Consider the following 17062-nt stretch of genomic DNA (forward strand, 5'->3'; position numbering starts at 1 on the left):
ACTTGTTGGCGTCAGGCACCAAGTTTGCTGACCTGTTAAGACTTAGAGCTTGTGAAAGAAGTTGCAAATTATTTCATTACCTTAAACATATGACTTAGTTTTTGTAGGTAGTAATATCTATAGATTTGGTTCAGTTTACTTTAAATTCACTTGGCTGTTTGCTAAAAGGTTGTTTGGAAACATTTAAATATTGCATCTATAGAAGTTTGGGTCGTCGCAAATTTCATGCTAACAGAAAAAAACTAATACCATTTCTGACACTGCGCAATATTTTTTGAACAATTCTTTCTAATTAAGATCAGAAAAATATAGCCAATTGAAAAAGAATGAGAGTATTTGTGTTAATCAGACAAAAAACCTTTAAGTGCCACTTTCATAGCAAAACAGTAGATAAAGCTTGGTAGAAGTGTTAATATTCTTAAAGGAAGCATATACCCTGGAATCCGTTTCGCTATTATTTGGAAAACATATATTTTTACAGTGTAAACATGGAACTGTTAAATGAAAATTATTCAGTTGTATTTCTTATTCTTGTAACTTTGCAACCAATTTCCGGCTGATTCGCCAGAGTCAGCTGGGTAGGTTACCACTAGTTCTCACTAGTTAATGCTAGACTTGTCAGCTTCAGTCTTAATTCACTATATTTTAACCCTTTTTATCATCATTTAGCATATTAGCCATATTAATCCCTTTACTGCTGAACAGAGGACTAATGGACCTGATGGAGCCATCTGCTTCGAGGCATATGCCTACATTGACGTGTGTCTATAGTAGGATGGGGCACTGCATAGTGTGGAGCTAATGACAAAACACACTTTCATGGTGTGACACCATAATAGGCGACTATCTGTAAATTGCTTATTTTTAAACAGATAGCTTTAGCTTCTGCTGTTTACTACTTTACTGCTACAGATATAGCAGTGTTAATTACGTTTTAATTTTTAATTTCTCTTAAACATCAGAACATCTGGCTTTAAGATTCTTCGGCAGCATTATTGTGCTACTCGCCTTTGTTGCACATAACCCTTGCTCCTTTAAAGAGGGCCTAGTCACGTACGATGACTACGAATTTCTACGCGAGTAGCTCACTCTGATTGCACACAGAGGTTTTCTAATTAAATTATTGGGCCCTGTTGGCTTATTATTCTATTTCTGTGTTTTACACTTTGTTTTTGCTCTATTTGTTAGTAAAATGAGGCACTTTTCTGCATATTTACCACAACAAAACCACATGACTGGAGGTACGATATTTAGCATGCGTGCAACGTGTGAACAAGGAGACGCAGTGGAGCCGAGCGAGTCGGCAACATCCAGCGGACGTGCAAAAAAGGGGAAAAGTCTAAGATCGTGTGTGATTGGGTTGGTCTTGGACCACGCTGGGATGTCACTGCAAGGCATTGCAGGACGGTTTACTGGCTCTTACTGCAGCTGCATATATTGTTGCCATCTTGCTTTGTTATAGTTCTTTGGTACTGTTAGCAGATGGCACAATAATGTTTACGTCAGCTGATCACACCTGGTATAAAGTTCTTTTCAGACTAAAAAAGGACTAAGCAAACACTATCAGGACGGTCGCCTGGCGTATACTGTTTTGTTTGAAGATAAATATATGGGTTTTTATGGTCAAAATACATTGCTCGACCCCTTTAACTTTTCTCGTTAGTCTACCTGCAAGCCATGCTTTGGCCTTGTCGTCCAAATAGTCACGCTGGCCCTTTTTTTTGTCCGTGAGTTTCAAACGTCCAACAGGCATGATTTTTAAGGTAAGCCTCTGCAGGAAGGCTCTCTAGTCATAACCTGAAACCTGATGTGGTTTAGACCTAAAGGTGTTTATACTAAAGTAAAAAAAAAAAAATTCCTCTGCCATCTTCGTAACGGTTGATTTGTTTTAGTTTTGTCGTATTATTCTCTTTCCAGTGCTTGGCCACTGACACTTAGGCTGTAAATGCCGCTCTGTGAGAACAGCAACCTCTGACTGGTCCACAAGGTGTGAAGCTTTTATTACCTGGGATTGGGCTGGCTGTTGGAAAGAGGCCAGTGTTGTGAACTTTTCTTTAGAGTTGGCCTAGAATTGACCTGTCCATCTGAAGACCCGCTTTCTGACATGCAGAACCTATCTTACAAGTGGACAGATTAGCATTTTTTTTTTTTCATAAACGCTCTTCCTGCTGGCTGAAAGCGATATTATCAATCAGCATGACCGAGTGTGCAGAGATAGTCTTATCTGAGCATTCAGACCAGAGAGGTCGTAGAGTGCATCTTTAACAAACTCCTATTTGACACTCCATGTTTTTCTCAAATGATTTTAGTGAAGTTACCACTTTTACGGCATTTTCCACGACTCCGAGCTGTTTATTTCTCGGGGTTTAATTTCTGCTATGGAGCTGTAATTACAGCTGCCGGCTGGTTAAGCTTTTACAGACTGTGGGAGAGTGAATGGCATTTATGATGATAGTTAGGTGGGATATCATGCTGCTTTAGGTTCTCTGGCACATGCAAACTGTTTGTGTTTGACGGAGGGTGTTTGTGATGTTGAGCGAGGGATAAGAGCTCACATAGGCACCAAAGACAAAATGATCTCTTGTATCTTGACCTGTAGAAGTATCAGAACCAGACTTGTTGTTTTTGTTCGACTAACTGTTTAATTCAGCAGTTCAGTTACCAACCGGTCATTTTGTATTTATGCATTTTCATCCAAGGTTTGTGATTGGGCAACAGCTTTGAAAACCTCAGTGTGATGAAAGGCCAAACTGGACATGGAGACGGGTTGAAGTTGTTTGTCTGCATGTTTCATAGGGAGGGTTCAAGCTAGCCACACTGCTGCTGTTTCATGAGCATGTGTTGGGAGGACAGAGTCAGACAGGAGTCGCTGGTATTGATTATCCTGCTGGCCTGTTTCCTGTTGGCTAAGTAGAGGGAGGTGAGACCCCACCCTCCATCCCATAATATAATAGACTGTACGTTTTCTCACTGACTCATAAATTTCCTCTTTGTTCCCCTCTCCTTTTTTTTGCTTGCTTATATTTACCTTAAATTGATTTTTTTATCCAAGTTCACTCTAAAATCCAAAAAACTGAACAGGGCCACGTTTAAACTAGTTACATGTATTAAAATACTTTTAATCTGTGTCTGTTTTCTGTAAAGGTCAGACTGGAGGCCCTTTAGTTTTAGCAAACTCATTCCTTAAAGCATCGGACCGTGGTGGAAAGCTAAAGTCTGTACTGTGTTGTTTGCCCACACTTACTTGAACCCTTCAACCCCCACCAGATGTAGGACAAGGATACCGCTAGTTACGTGTTTGGCTCAAACTCAGCCAAACATCCTGCTCACGTTTACCTTTAACGTAAGCTAGTAGGGATGTTATGTGACATTTTCTGGGATAGTAAGCTTTAGTTATTACTGTGGAATATGGAAATCAGGGTGATTCTTTTAAGTTTGACATCTATTTAAAACTGATTTTAAACTAAGAAAAATAGTAGTTCTTGACTTGCCTGCTTGTGCTGAGGGACTCAGCAAATAAGGACTTACCATTGAGCTGATGGGCTGTACTCTATTACAAAGACATTGGATTTGAATGGAATTACTTTATGAAAAGAAAAACGTATTGAGATAAATGTTGTATATTGGCATTGAGCCTAAAATTATGAATATATTGTTTTTGGTCCATATCGCCAAGCCTTCTGTGGAACTCCCTTCCTCTGACTCTGAGCTCAGCAGATTCAGTGGTTTCTTTTAAAAGCCAGCTAAAACCTATTGTTTTTTAATCTGCTTTTGTTTAATTTTGTCTGCGTTTTTATCTTTTGTTGTAAAGCACTTTCAGATTTTTATCTTGAGAGGTGCTATATAAATGAAGTTTTACTTACTTTACTTCTTTACTATCAGCAGCTTATCTGTAGCTGAGAGGAAGCGGCTGGATAAACTCATTAGGAGGGCCAGGTCTGTCCTTGGATGCCCCCTGGACCCAGTGCAGGTGGTGGGAGACAGAAGGACTGAAGGAAAATAACATCACTGATGGACAATGTCTCCCACCCCATGCATGCAGAGCTGCTGCAGAGCTGGAGAGCTCTTAGTGACACACTGCTGCATCCTAGATGCTCTAAGGAGCGCTTCTGCAGGTCCTTCCTCCCAGCAGCTGCTAGACTTTAGAATCTCTGCTGCTCACAACAGACTCAGTGTGTGTAAACATGCTAATGGTTTGATCGGATCAATCTGTTATTGATCCGATCAAAATCCGATTCACACTGTCTCTCAGATGCTAATGTCCATTTGAACACCTTTTTGCTTCTCTGAGGTGTGTGCTATTAAAATCATGCATTCCACATAGTTTTCTCACATCGTTCTGTATATTTGCTTTTCTTTGCGTTTCTTTTTTTTTATGTAATGTTTGCATTTTCCTCTGAATATGCCGTATTTTCAATTAATAACTGCATATTGGTGTTTTTTTTTCCCTTTCTGAAAAGTTTGTTCTCTTTAGCTTAAAACTTAAATTTAGCTTTTTATTCATATTACTTAGGCCCCGTCTAGATCAAGCTGGGTTTGGGTGTATACAACAAGCTTCTTTTACCCTGGGACTTTGCAAATCACAGGTAGCATTTCCATACACATTTATCCGACTAATTGCACTTTACCTGCACTTTACTTTCCTGGGGCTTTGGTCCCCCACCCGACCCAGTATTTCTCTTCTTTCTCGGCGCTTGTTGAGGGGGTGGCGTGGCATGTAGTAAGAAAAACTGTCCGCCACAACGGTGGAGTGAGGAGATGAGGAGTTTACAAATCTATCGCTTTTATAACCTTTTATAACAAAACATTGTTTCAAGATGAATTTAAATTCTGCTTGGACTTGAGAGCAGCAGAGACCCGCTGTCAGGCGAGCCTGGCCAGGGTGATAGCAGTGTTAGGGCCGCTGCAGCTGCGTTATTTATTAGACCAGTCAGGGTGCCCCCCAGAAAACTGGGTAGTCCTGGCGGAAGGTGTCGTGGTGGGTTGCAGGAGGTGCGCACGGGGGTGGGTGGTGGTGGTTGCGGAACGTTGAAGCGCCATGAGTGTTGCGTCATGCAGTTCGGAAGGAGAGGTGCTGCGTGAACGTACTGAGTGTTGAGCTGATAACAGCTAGCACGTTAGCTTATTTACACCGGGAGGTTTTCTCCCAGGTGGGAACTTTACTGTCATTCTCAAACATCGAGGCATTTCAAACGACTCTTAGCCTGGTGGGGAGCCTGGTGTTATAACTCGCTGGGGGAAACCCTGCCAGTACTAGAAAACCACAATATATGGACTGGTTGTGTGACGTTTTCCTATTCTCACTAACTTTATGGAGCAGGGCTGTCAAAATAATTGATACCTTGATCTAGTTGATACTAAAAAAATATTATTCAAAGGTAGTCATTTGTCTCGCATGGCCCCCACTAGCTTGTCTTAACCATATTTTTGACTTATTCAGTATGCTGGTATTTTACAGTGAGCGGGTCTCACTTTTACCTAGAATCAGGAGGGCTGGCTGCAGGGATCTTGTTTTGGCCTCTTGCTATCCTATGTTGTTAGTTATTAACTTTACAAACCAGAAAATAACATCAGAACACCCTTCAATGGCAACAGTTGCTTGAAGCTGTGTCCTTATTAGGTTTGATAGTTATCACATGTAGGGGGGCTCTCTACGTGACTGCTGCATTTAAGCCTGTGTGAAATCTTAATTACATCTGTTTAATTTCTGCGTCCAGCTGAGACAAAGCAGATTTTGGACAGAACATGGTGTTCCAGAAGGTAGTGAGCAAGATCCCTGCTGGATAGGGAGGGAGAGTGTTTGTGTGAGAGGAAAGGGAGTAAAGAGTGTACATAAAATGGACAAATATTCTGTGGGAGGTGACCAGTATGAGTTGAGAAAGAAGTCCCCTTCATGCCTCTTAAGTGAATTTTAATTCCTGTGGTTTTGCAAGGAAAGTACCTCTATGGGTTCAGAGCAGTACACTGGTGTCCGCAGGACTCTGGACCACGCTGAGCCTTGTGAAGGATGGACTGCAGACATGATCACTTCAAGCATGTTAATCAAACTAGGCGAAAGGGACGTATTTTCAGTCAATGCTAAATCATTTTCATCGTCAAAGTAAATAATCTGGGGTTATTCGCAGCATTACTGAGTATTGTTGCAGTGTAAACTGAGCCGGGAAGTGTCCGAGGTATTCCTGCCTCAGTCAGGATTTCTGCCCATCTGTCCGAGTCATGTGTTTCCTGTTTGCTTCCCAGTCAGATCTGCTTTCATTTAAACCTCCTGTTGTAACGTGACCATCTCTCTTTTTTGATGGTTTTGTTTCTTTTTCTCATGACCATGTAGTTGACCTTTCAATTTAGATCTCCTCGGGTCTTTCTGTTTTGGGTAAAATGTGAAACTTTGAAACAGGCTTTCATTTGTAAATTGTTCCATAACTGTTACGAAATCCAATGTTTTAAGATCGTTTGAAGGTACTATTTTATCCTCTGCAACTTAATGATGTTACACACGTTTCTAGAGAATTGAAGGGAGTAGAAAACATTTGCTAAAGACCCTGTTCTGACGTTTTATTACAGCAGCTATAGTTTCTCTTGCACACTTCAGCTGTTACGTTAAAGCATCGATTTTCATTCTGCTTCCTACCAGTTCACGTCATTCAAATGTTGCTCTCCAAAAACAAACACACAGAATCAGTGGACGTTTGTATTCACTGCCTCAGCAGGTACTTGAAGTCGGCTTTGGAGGGCCATTTTTTAGTGTATTTGTACTCCAGCATGTGTCCCACCTGACCTTGCCATGTTTCTCAACTTTCAGCTCTGTGTGTTTGCTTTGGCCTTGTTGCAACAGTTACATTTTTACCCTGTAGTGTGACCTTTTAACGACTAGCGAAGAAAGACCTCGTCTATTGGAAATATTTAAAGTGAAAACTATTGCTGCTGATTAGATTAAAAGCTTCTTCTTTTTTTAATCTAATCTTCGTCGATGATGAAAAACTAAGTAAAACGTCACAAAGCAGCATTTAGGTGCATGCAGCATGTACACATTCCCACTTTCTTCTTTAAAGTGATTGGACCTTGTGTCATGTGTTATCTCTGTATTATGACATACTGATGGGTGTGTTGTTGCGGGGAAATAGATGCAGCGAACAAAGAAACCAGGAGGCAGAGGAAATAATTTTGTATAGTTGGTTTCAAACCCTGCAATGGAAGCAGCCAAACACGCAAGGTAGAGTTAAAAAAACATGAACTGATCGCTCAAGGTCTGAACAACCACATCTTGGGGCTTATTTAAATATATATATATATATATATATATATATATATATATATATATATATATATATATATATATATATATATATATATATATATATATATATATATATATATATATAAAGACGAGCTTCAGCACTTGAATGAAATGCTGCTTCTCATTGTTGACAGGTTGTTTGGTCAGAGTTGTACCCAATGGCATTGCTGCTTCCTTGTTCCTGTTCAGAGATCTCGCTCTCACCAGTTGCTTGTTCTCAATGTGCTATCTCTGATAAGCTCCTATCCCGCCACCATACACCCATCCTAATGGGGATCTATTTTCCTTCTAGCTATTCTTTTACTGACAGCAGCAGCTGTCAGGCCACCAAGGTCACAGAGTTTTGTTGGTTGAACAACCGAGATCCCACTCACATGGCCACTTTCAGTCGCATTTCTTTTAACCATGATCACGAATATATGTCAAATAGTCATATTGACATCCAGAGATGGTTGTCTAACCTTTATAGCCCATTTTCAGCCACTATCCAAATAGTGAAATGTTCTTAAGCTTTAAGGCTTCTTCACAAGGATTCAACTTTTTATCAGTTTAATATAAGGAACTGATAAGAATTTTTGTGAGGGGACATGATGTGACATTTGCATCAGAATAATAAACCATAAAGTCGCTCTCCATTAAGGAACTTCTAAAACCAAACCAGACTTAAAAAGCTCTACAAAGTTCCCACTCGTTTGATGTGCTCTCTTACAAGACCCATTAAGTTAATTGATTATGGTCATTATTGTTCATTTGCTCACATTTTCTTACCACTAGTGTGGCTCCACCAGTTTGGTCTTTACCAACAACCACAGATATCCTGGACAGGGAAATGATTGTTTCTATTGTAGATGTTCACTCACTGCATCCGTTACACACAGATGAAAGTCGTCTTCTAGCAAACACTGTATGGACAATATTTTAGACATTTACGGGTTTCCCCCAGAAAATTGGGCGAGCCTGGCGCTGTCTTTGTGGCTTACGGGACATGTGCACAGAACCATGGAGCGGGGGAGGGGGCGCAGCAGACTAGCGTAGCGTGTTTGAAGCTAATAACAGCTAGCACATTAGTGTATGGAGGTTTTATGTTGCTGTCAAACATCGAGAACATCTGGCAAGTAAACAAACTACGCTTAGTCTGGCGGGGGGTGAGTAAAGCTTATAATACGGTGGGGAAAACCTTGAATTTTCTACCTTCCAAAAAGCCATTTAGGCCTTACAGCCTTTCTCTATACTAGCATATATCTCTGTACTATCTATACTCTCTATACCAGGGACGGGCAACTTCCATGATAAAGAGGGCTACATTTTTTTCAGCACAACCATTGGAGGGCCACATGACCACGCACTTCAAACAATTGGATATGAAAGACGCTGCAAATTATTCTCAATAAGAACACATTTTATATGAATTGATATCTGTATGTTTACAGCACCAACATGTAACTATTTTCTGCATATATATGCATTTTAATATGTCCTGAAGCAAAAGACAAACCGTTTGCTTTAAAAAAAAAGTGCAAAAAGGTATTTAAACTCCTCCATATCAAAGAACAAAAAGTTTGCTTAAAAAACTGATTGCAAATAGTTTCTGTGTATAAAATAAATGCATTTAACATATTCTTCATATGCAACAAAGACAAAACATTTGCTTAAAAAAGTGCAAAAGGAATTTGAACTCATTTATAACAAAGAACAAAAAAGTTTTAAAAAACTGATTGCAAATAGCTCTACAGTGGTTCTGGCAGCTCCAGTGTACTTCTCATATTTAACCTTATGCAAGGTGTTGTAATGTCGACTTAAGTTCTAATCTTTCAGGGCTGATAGTGTCTCCAAGAAAACTAGACACATTGGTTTTCCTTTGAATTCGGTGAAGAGGTACTCTTCTTTAGGGAGCCCTCTAGGGGACATGGGGATTTTTTTTGTTTTTGCGTTCCCTCACAAAAACTTTTACGTTCCCTCGCAAAGTGCATGTTTCCGAAAAGTGCATGCCTGCCGAGATATGTATCCCCTGTCGCGGGAGCGTGCCTCACTCTGTACAACTAAATATCGACGAGGAAAACGGATTCAAATTTGACCAATGCAGTTACTTGTTCTTAAAATAATTATACCAAAACGTTTTAATATACCTCTTGTGGGGAAAAAATGTGGTTATTTGGCAGATTCATTTACAAAATTACGGGTGTTATGAACAACATTAAATCCAAAGATTTTATCCAAGGTATGGCTGATTTATTAGTTGTTGTCTCTTGTCATTCACACACAATAAACCGTGAGAGCCGACGTGAGTTTTGAAACTGCAAAGGTTTCTCTTAAGCGGAAGATCGAACGTGCATCTACACAGCACAGCGTTCACAGACCAGTGTGATGCATTTGCGAGCGTCAGAAAGCTATGGTGCATTCAGGAGCATCTTGTACTGATCCTCGAAGAGTCTGACTAAATTCTGAGCATTCTCAATGGGGTTAAGGTCTAGGCTAGGGATGCATGTTATCCACTGAGTTAATCTAAAATCCATTGCTCCTATCAATTGACTGACGATTCATTTTGATAAGTGGACATTTTCTTAAAAACCAGAGCGTTCTCTTCTATCAAGAGGTTCTTTCCATAACGTGAAGGGCTTCTTTTCTTTACAATATGCTGAATTTAAAAAGCTTATCATCATTATATTTTTACAATTTATTGTGTCACTTGTATTAAATACTGACTGAATAAATAAAGTTGTTGTTCTCACACAATATTAAACTTAGACATATTTATAAAAACTTTACTTATAGAAATAAACTTAGAATATATTATAGAGCTGGAGTCTTTTAAACACGAATACCCATAAACACTAACAGCAGTATCTTATTTGTGTTGTTTGCAAAGTACTAGGATGGTGCCTAGCTAAATCATCAAACTTAATGTTTCCAAATCCACCCCCTAGGTTTTAGCAACGGTTCTCATAACCAAGAGCCATGAAGGTGTTGGTGGAGTAGCCACCATCTTGTTCCAAACGATTATCATACAGCATCTCCCTAAACTGGCTGCAGCTTAATGTCTGTGCTTAGAAGTTCTGGACGAGGTCCAGATAAAGCTGTGTTGGGATTCTAAATGAAATAATTGTTTTTAGCAAACCAGCCTCAGCTGCAAGTCCTTGTAGAAGTTAGTTGAGGATGGGTTCTAATGCCTGTCAGCAGTTTTGTTAAAGACGGTCCTTTAGTTGCAGCATGTGCTACAGGGTGGAGTAGGGTGTCACTTTCTTTATTTGCATAAAGTCAAACAGGACATTGTTAGACTTGTTTGGGAGGCAACTACATTTTAAGGAAGTTGTCTATGTGAAGTCACATGATTTAATTCTTGCTCTCACGAGTTTCATTTGCAGTTTGGGTTCAAAGACATGGGAAGAAATGGAGTACAGTGATAGATTGTTGTATGAGAACATCACTTGTTGTTGAGGTTTTGCTTTACTAATGAATCTCTGATGATATTTCCAGTTTTAGTTTAGTTAGAAGATTCTTTTGAGGCTGGTGCTTTCTTTGAAAATGATCTGGTGTCGGGACTGTTTTTGAGTGAGTGGTGATCTGTTTGTGTAGAGCAGCAGAGGGAGTGATCACACTCTTATTGACAGTGTGCGCTTCCCCTGCATGAGTGAGGTTTTCTCTCTGGCTGTGTGTGTCTGCTTGGCTGGGCTTACACACATAAATGTACAGATATGCACGCAGTGAACTGAAGCTGTGCATAGGCCCTGTGTAGGATTACAATCACTGTATAATAACAGCTTGTTAACCATTCCCTAGGCCTCCCCTCCAGTATGCCTCAAATGTGACCAATGTTTGAAACTAACAACCTTGAAAGCTGATCAGGTTAGCCTGGAAGGGCTTTCCAGTCTAAACAGTCACAGGCCCACAAGGATTTCTGTGTGGTGGAAAACGCACATGTGAATGCGAGATTTAATAAACCAAAAGGAATCCACAATAAAAGGTGGAATCTCACAGATGTTGCGAGCTGGTACTATGTTAAAAAGTCCAAGTACCATGAGCAGAAAATATCCCAGCAATCTTTATGAATCCAGAAATAACTTTCAGGACACACGACGACCGCGCACAGAACCCGTCTGCCTGCTGTAGCGCCAGCAGGCAGACGGGTGCAAACCCTTTAACCTTTAACTAGATCAGGAAAAGCCAGGTGAGGCTTTACTGAAGGCTTTGTTGCTCCATCTCTGCTGAATCTGATATTCCTTTAGAAAAAATGAAAAAGGCTTTGTACATTTTAAAACAAAAACTATTTTCTCATTTGACCAAAAATCTAGGTATCTAAAATCAAATGAATGTACGTTTTATTTAGAGTTCTTGAGAATCTTTTATTATCTCATGATTTGATTCTGATTTTTGGGGCCACAATTTCATTCAGAATATATATATATTTTTTTGGGGGGCGCTTCCTCCCTTCTTTTTAGTCTCTTAACAGAGCTGTGGATCAGGTGATGGAACGCCGTACCTTGGCTTGTCTGTCTGCAACATGCAGATGGACCCCTTGTTCTCCACCACACTGTAAGGCTTTAACTCTTTGCCGATGAAGCGGGCGATAGACTTGGTTCTTTTTCATGCCCGCTCAGAGTCTGCAGAGTGTTTGAAGCGCTGCAGGGTGCGCTGGTCCGCTGCTGGTGGCTGACTCTGCTCCGTGTCCTTTAGTTGTGTTCCCAAAGCGCTTACTCTTCAAACCTTGCACACTGTGAGGCTCGTGTCAAGCTCGGTCTTACCAGGCATTCGATAAAAAAACAAAATCCAATAGCCTTCAACAACGACGGGGCCGGTTGACTCTCTCTTTCCTCCATGTTTTAGTTTCCATAACTGGCTGCGTGGTGACATCACGGCGGAGTAACAGAATGGAGGCCGACAAACATCTTATGTCGATTCTGAATCTTGGTTAAGTGGGAATCACGATTCTTATGTGAATGGATTATTTGGCCTCAGCCCATAGTTAGCTCTCTGTTGTTGTGGATGCAGGTAATGTGCTCAGAACCATTAATCTTAATTGTTGGGTGCTATTAAAGGCTCTCTGCCATCATGGAAGCAGAGCACCATTTCAGAGGCGTCGACTCAGAGTGATGTTCGTTTTGTTTCCTGGCACTTGTCTCTCATGGTTGATGGTTACAGAGGAGTAAGGATCCAGATGTAAGAGGCACTAAGTAACATTGATCTCACAAGTCTCGGCTGAGTTCTGTCTTCTTGCTTCTTCATTTTCTCTTTACTTCTAAACTTCCCCTCACTTTAGGAAACACACCCTAAACCCCATTTATCTCCTTTTTAAATGAGCATTTTAAAAGAAGGGCATTATAAGTCTGTGTTGTTTAGTCTAGCCGTTCAGCAGTTTAAGTCCATTTCAAGTTGTTTTATCCTTGGCATTTTGATTCACTTTTAACAATCACACCGGTAGCCGTGGACATTAGTCTATTAGTCCTCTTTCTTCTCCTTACTTCATCTTTTAGGTCTGTGTTGCATACTAAGAAATGTAGTCCACTTTACAAGTTTAAAAGCTAAATCCACCTGCTTAGACTGTTCATGGTCAGAAAAGCCGTTGCAGGTAAGGATGACAACACCCAGCAGTAGCCAACCCATTTCAGACCTGCAGGAAGTCATCAAGCCAAACTCTAAAGGTATTACAGGGAGCAGGGACAGAATGAACAGCGTCTACTGCATCTGCAGCACAACAAACATCCAGTCAGTTTGTTTATTAGGAAAGTCTTTGGTTTCTAAGACACAAACATGGATTAAAAACACTTATACCATAGTCTGGGGGAATACTCGATTCTGATTGGCTGCAGGGTGTCTGTTGAGCAGTGATAAAGGACAACTATAAAAGAAGTTCCGGTCAAATAGCCTGATTGTTCTAAATTATTGCGCTGGCTCAAACGTTAACTGGTAACAGCCAGTTGACCCTGGTTACCTTGGCAATGCGTCACAACGAGAGATATTAAATAGTCCTGCTTCTTGTGAAAAACGTACAATTTTAACGGTGTAAAAAAATGAAAGTGTTAATAATTGATTTAATATTTCTTTCTTTTGTAAGTAACCATGGTATAAGCAAGATAAGGCCCTTTGAGGTGACCAGTATCAGAAATCAATGGACTTTGCGTCGGACGGTTCACACCTCCGCGTTGTCCATTAATTTGTGATAATGGACACCTACATCATTACTTAACATCCAGCATTCACCCCCCTGTGGGCTCTACATGGCTACACAACAAATCTGTTCAGCCACCTCAAATGTAAACAATCAGTGATCTATGAGTAAGTAATACAGAACCTGAGCTGAATTTGTACTTTGGTCTTATTTTTAATGGCTGGGACGTTTGTAACTTTCCTTACTTTATTTATTATTCCATGTTTCATTTGACTTAGATTTGTTATTTTAATACACCCTTTGATTAACATTTATTTTAGTGTTTCCCAGAGATTCATGAAATAAATAAAATTTCTGATTTATTTATTTTTCATATATAAGGTCCTACGTTTGAACAAATACATTATCAGAAGGATTCACCTAGAAGGTATCAGGAACACTGTCGTGTTTAGGGCAATTAACTAGCATTTTAGTATTGAGTGTTTTTTAAGTATTATGCCGTAGTGGAGCATGTCCTAAACTCTGGAAACTGATATTTAACATGTAAAGAACACAGTTGCTATTTCAGCTGGCATAGAGAATGACTCCACTCATCTTACTTAGAAAATATAATCATAGTTATTGATAATTTTTAAATCATTATCAGTAACTTTTGATATTGCAAACTCAGTTGTTTAATATAGTCACTCATTAGGATTGAAAACTCAATAGATTTATTGGAATTTAATGAATAAGAGTTGACTTGCAAAGTGAAATGTTGGCAAAAATGAATTTAAATAGTGAAATTTTAAAAATGTTATTTTTTCTGACAGTTTTAGACAAAACATATGTGGTTTTAAGTTTATTCTGACAAGCTTTAGTAGAGCTTGACGCCACTAAATCCTTCTTACAGTGTAATTTGACGGCACTGCTGTAAGCTCTGCTTTGACACATCTGTCAGTGTAATGATGGTGGCAACAGATGTTCAGTTGAGTCACCCCATGGGCCCATGAAGCCCGAGGGAGCAGAAAAACTCTCGGTGATGGTCTTTGGGTTTGAATGATGTGCGTGTTTGGCTCCTATCTAGCTAATCTATGTAGATGACGCCGATGACTCGCCTCTTTCTCCTTGCTAACCAGCATCGCTCAGGCTGGCACTGGACATTCTAATGACGGCCATGTGACCCGCGGGCCGGAGACAGGAACAGGAAGTACAGCTTCTCTCTGAGTGACGGCTTTAACGCCATATCTTCCTCAGGCCCAGCCTTAACGCTACCTCTTGTTTTATAAAAAGTTCAGGATTAGCCTAATCTGGTTAAGTGATTAGAGCCCACTTCGCGTGCTCTTTGCCAAACAGATTAAACGGCAACTAAAAGAACCACAGTGGAGTGCTAGGTGGACCGAGGCAATGACTGGAGCGAGGCTTTGTCTGCCATTGTCCTTCATGCTTGATGGCTTTCTGAGGCGTTACTGCCCTTTACAATGAATAGCCGTCATATAAGAGCTACAGTTATTGTTCAAACTGAAATGATTCAAACTCAGAGTACTGAATGACTTTAATCAAACGGTCTAATGACCTTGTGGGTGTGAATAAAGTTGATTTTATTCTTAGATACTGTCAGAGTTCCAGCTCTATAGGTAGAGGGCGAGTTGATGGACTGTTTCTCTCTGTGGTACCTAGGAGGTCTATCTCTACTATGCTTTTCTGCTTCTTTTGCTCTCTATGCTCCTCCCCTTTCTCAGTGTGTGTGTGTGTGTGTTAACTCAAGCTTGCGTAGCCACAGCAGCGATCAGAAGCTCACGGAGGGTGTGTGTGTGTGTGTGTGTGTGTGTGTGTGTGTGTGTGTGTGTGTGTGTGTGTGTGTGTGTGTGTGTGTGTGTGCTCTTACACACACGCCTGCTGCTGCAGGTCTGTCGGTGGGAGGGTGAGGGTGCTTTGTGATGCGTTGCTGATGTCGCTGACTTTGTCGTCACAGGCCACTTTGGACGCACACACACACACAAACACACAAACATCAACGCAGACTGTCACAGAAATAGCTTATCCTCACATTATCACACAGTGCAGCCAGCATTCCTGACTTGTGCACGTCAGTAGAAGTATCTTTATACATCGGACCACCGTTACTGGAGTTCCCCAAAGACCCCTGCTAGGACCCTCTCCCCTCCACCCCCCTTTTTATCCAGGCTCCTCAGAATGGAGCTGAAGGGTGGCTCTCGACGGAAGGGTAAGTTGTTTGCCCTTTGGCTAGCACCTCTACGTTTTAGCTAATGAGCTGTGAAAATATTTGGGGGTATGTTCTGTTAACTCTGAGTATAGCTTGAATAAGGTTAGTCTGCAACTTTCTGACAGTTACCTGCACTACATCTCAAGACCACTGCTGTGTTGTCTGACGTCTCTCTCTAATTGATCCACTAAAGGCAAATTATATTTACTTTCGTCAACTTTAGTGTCCCATTCAAAATGAATATAAACAGATGAAAGGGCAGAGATTTGGACTCAAACATGTGTGACTGACTGATGCTATATTTGGCCCACCACATTTCACTTTAAAGTCTTGTAAGCCATGATGTCCAATTACATTTTTAGGCTAAACTGTTGTTTGGTGTTCTTGCTTTTATGTATTTATTGCTTATTCTTGAATCAGTTGTAGTGGCTGGAGAAAGGGTTTTTGGCTTGGAGGGTAATTTTCTCTTTTTCTGCTTTTACATCAGTCTGAGTTCTTGGTACAATGGCCCACGGGCTGACATCGGCAGTGTTAGGCAGCTTACTGCGTTGTCACAGTCTAAGGCTTAGCAGTTATAAATAGTGTGGATGGTAATTTATTACCACAGCGACCAGCAAGGCTGAGCCTAACTATTAGCACATCCTTAATATACCTGCTGAACACATTTGTACCAGCTCAGAAGTTAAGTGCAGATGATGTCTGAGGGCGGCATCATGCTTTTGGAAACAGAAAATCCTGACTTCCGAGCAGCCTTTACAGTGCAGAGTGCTGCATTTTAAGAAGAAAGTTGTTTCAAAGCGCTGTAACCCCCCCGCCCACCACCACCACCGCCACTTCCACTAATACAGTCAGAAATCACATTAAAGCTAAAACATGAAGCTGTTATCTGTCTGTAAAGGTCCTGTAAATATTGTCAGGCAGTGGGTTCAACCTGTTTAACTAACTACGCAGTCCAAGTCAGTTCCCCGTCACATTCAAAGCAGTTATGATCTGGCTTCAACAGAACGGTATCTTTTTATATTCTGTGTCCAGTCTGACAGGCTTACTGTCAATCTTGGAACATTAAATATGTTTATTGGAGATGCACCAAATAATCAGCCAAACAGAATCAGACAATTTTCAACTGATGGGCTCTGACCAGTGATGGACTCTGGTTTTGTGATCTGATTTCCTCCCTGTTTCCTCCCTATTGGTTAAATAAATCCAAACTAAGAATTGCATTTTTGGTCTGCAACTAACATGTACTTTGGTGTGCTGCTTGAAGTGTAGTTAAAATCCAAAAATGTTACTTCTCTCATGTAAGCTTCAATACATGAGAGAATGTTGTTAGTTTTTCATATTCTGGTGGGTATAGAAATTCTACCTCTGTTAAAGAAACTGCAGCATTTTCTTTTTCTTTTTTTTTAAGGATGAGAAAGGCTTTAGAATAAAATCAGAATCAGCATAAGAACCATAAATC

The 17062-nt window shown here is 40.5% G+C and overlaps 1 protein-coding gene across 6 annotated transcripts in view; it reads left to right on the plus strand.

Annotated features, from left to right (window-relative positions):
- Nucleotides 1-17062, plus strand: part of slc12a7b (solute carrier family 12 member 7b) — a 76178-nt gene that overhangs the window by 23502 nt on the left and 35614 nt on the right. The window contains exon 1 of one of the 6 annotated variants that reach the window (XM_012871182.3): nt 15387-15603. The exons of the other annotated variants lie outside the window; for them this stretch is intronic. Coding sequence (XP_012726636.2) covers nt 15573-15603 — 31 coding nt within the window. The 5' untranslated portion in view covers nt 15387-15572. Of the gene's footprint in view, nt 1-15386; nt 15604-17062 lie in introns of those variants that run through there. 6 annotated transcript variants of the gene reach the window in all.

The sequence above is a fragment of the Fundulus heteroclitus genome, chromosome 21 (assembly GCF_011125445.2).
Source record: "Fundulus heteroclitus isolate FHET01 chromosome 21, MU-UCD_Fhet_4.1, whole genome shotgun sequence".
Classification (NCBI taxonomy): Eukaryota; Metazoa; Chordata; class Actinopteri; order Cyprinodontiformes; family Fundulidae; genus Fundulus; species Fundulus heteroclitus.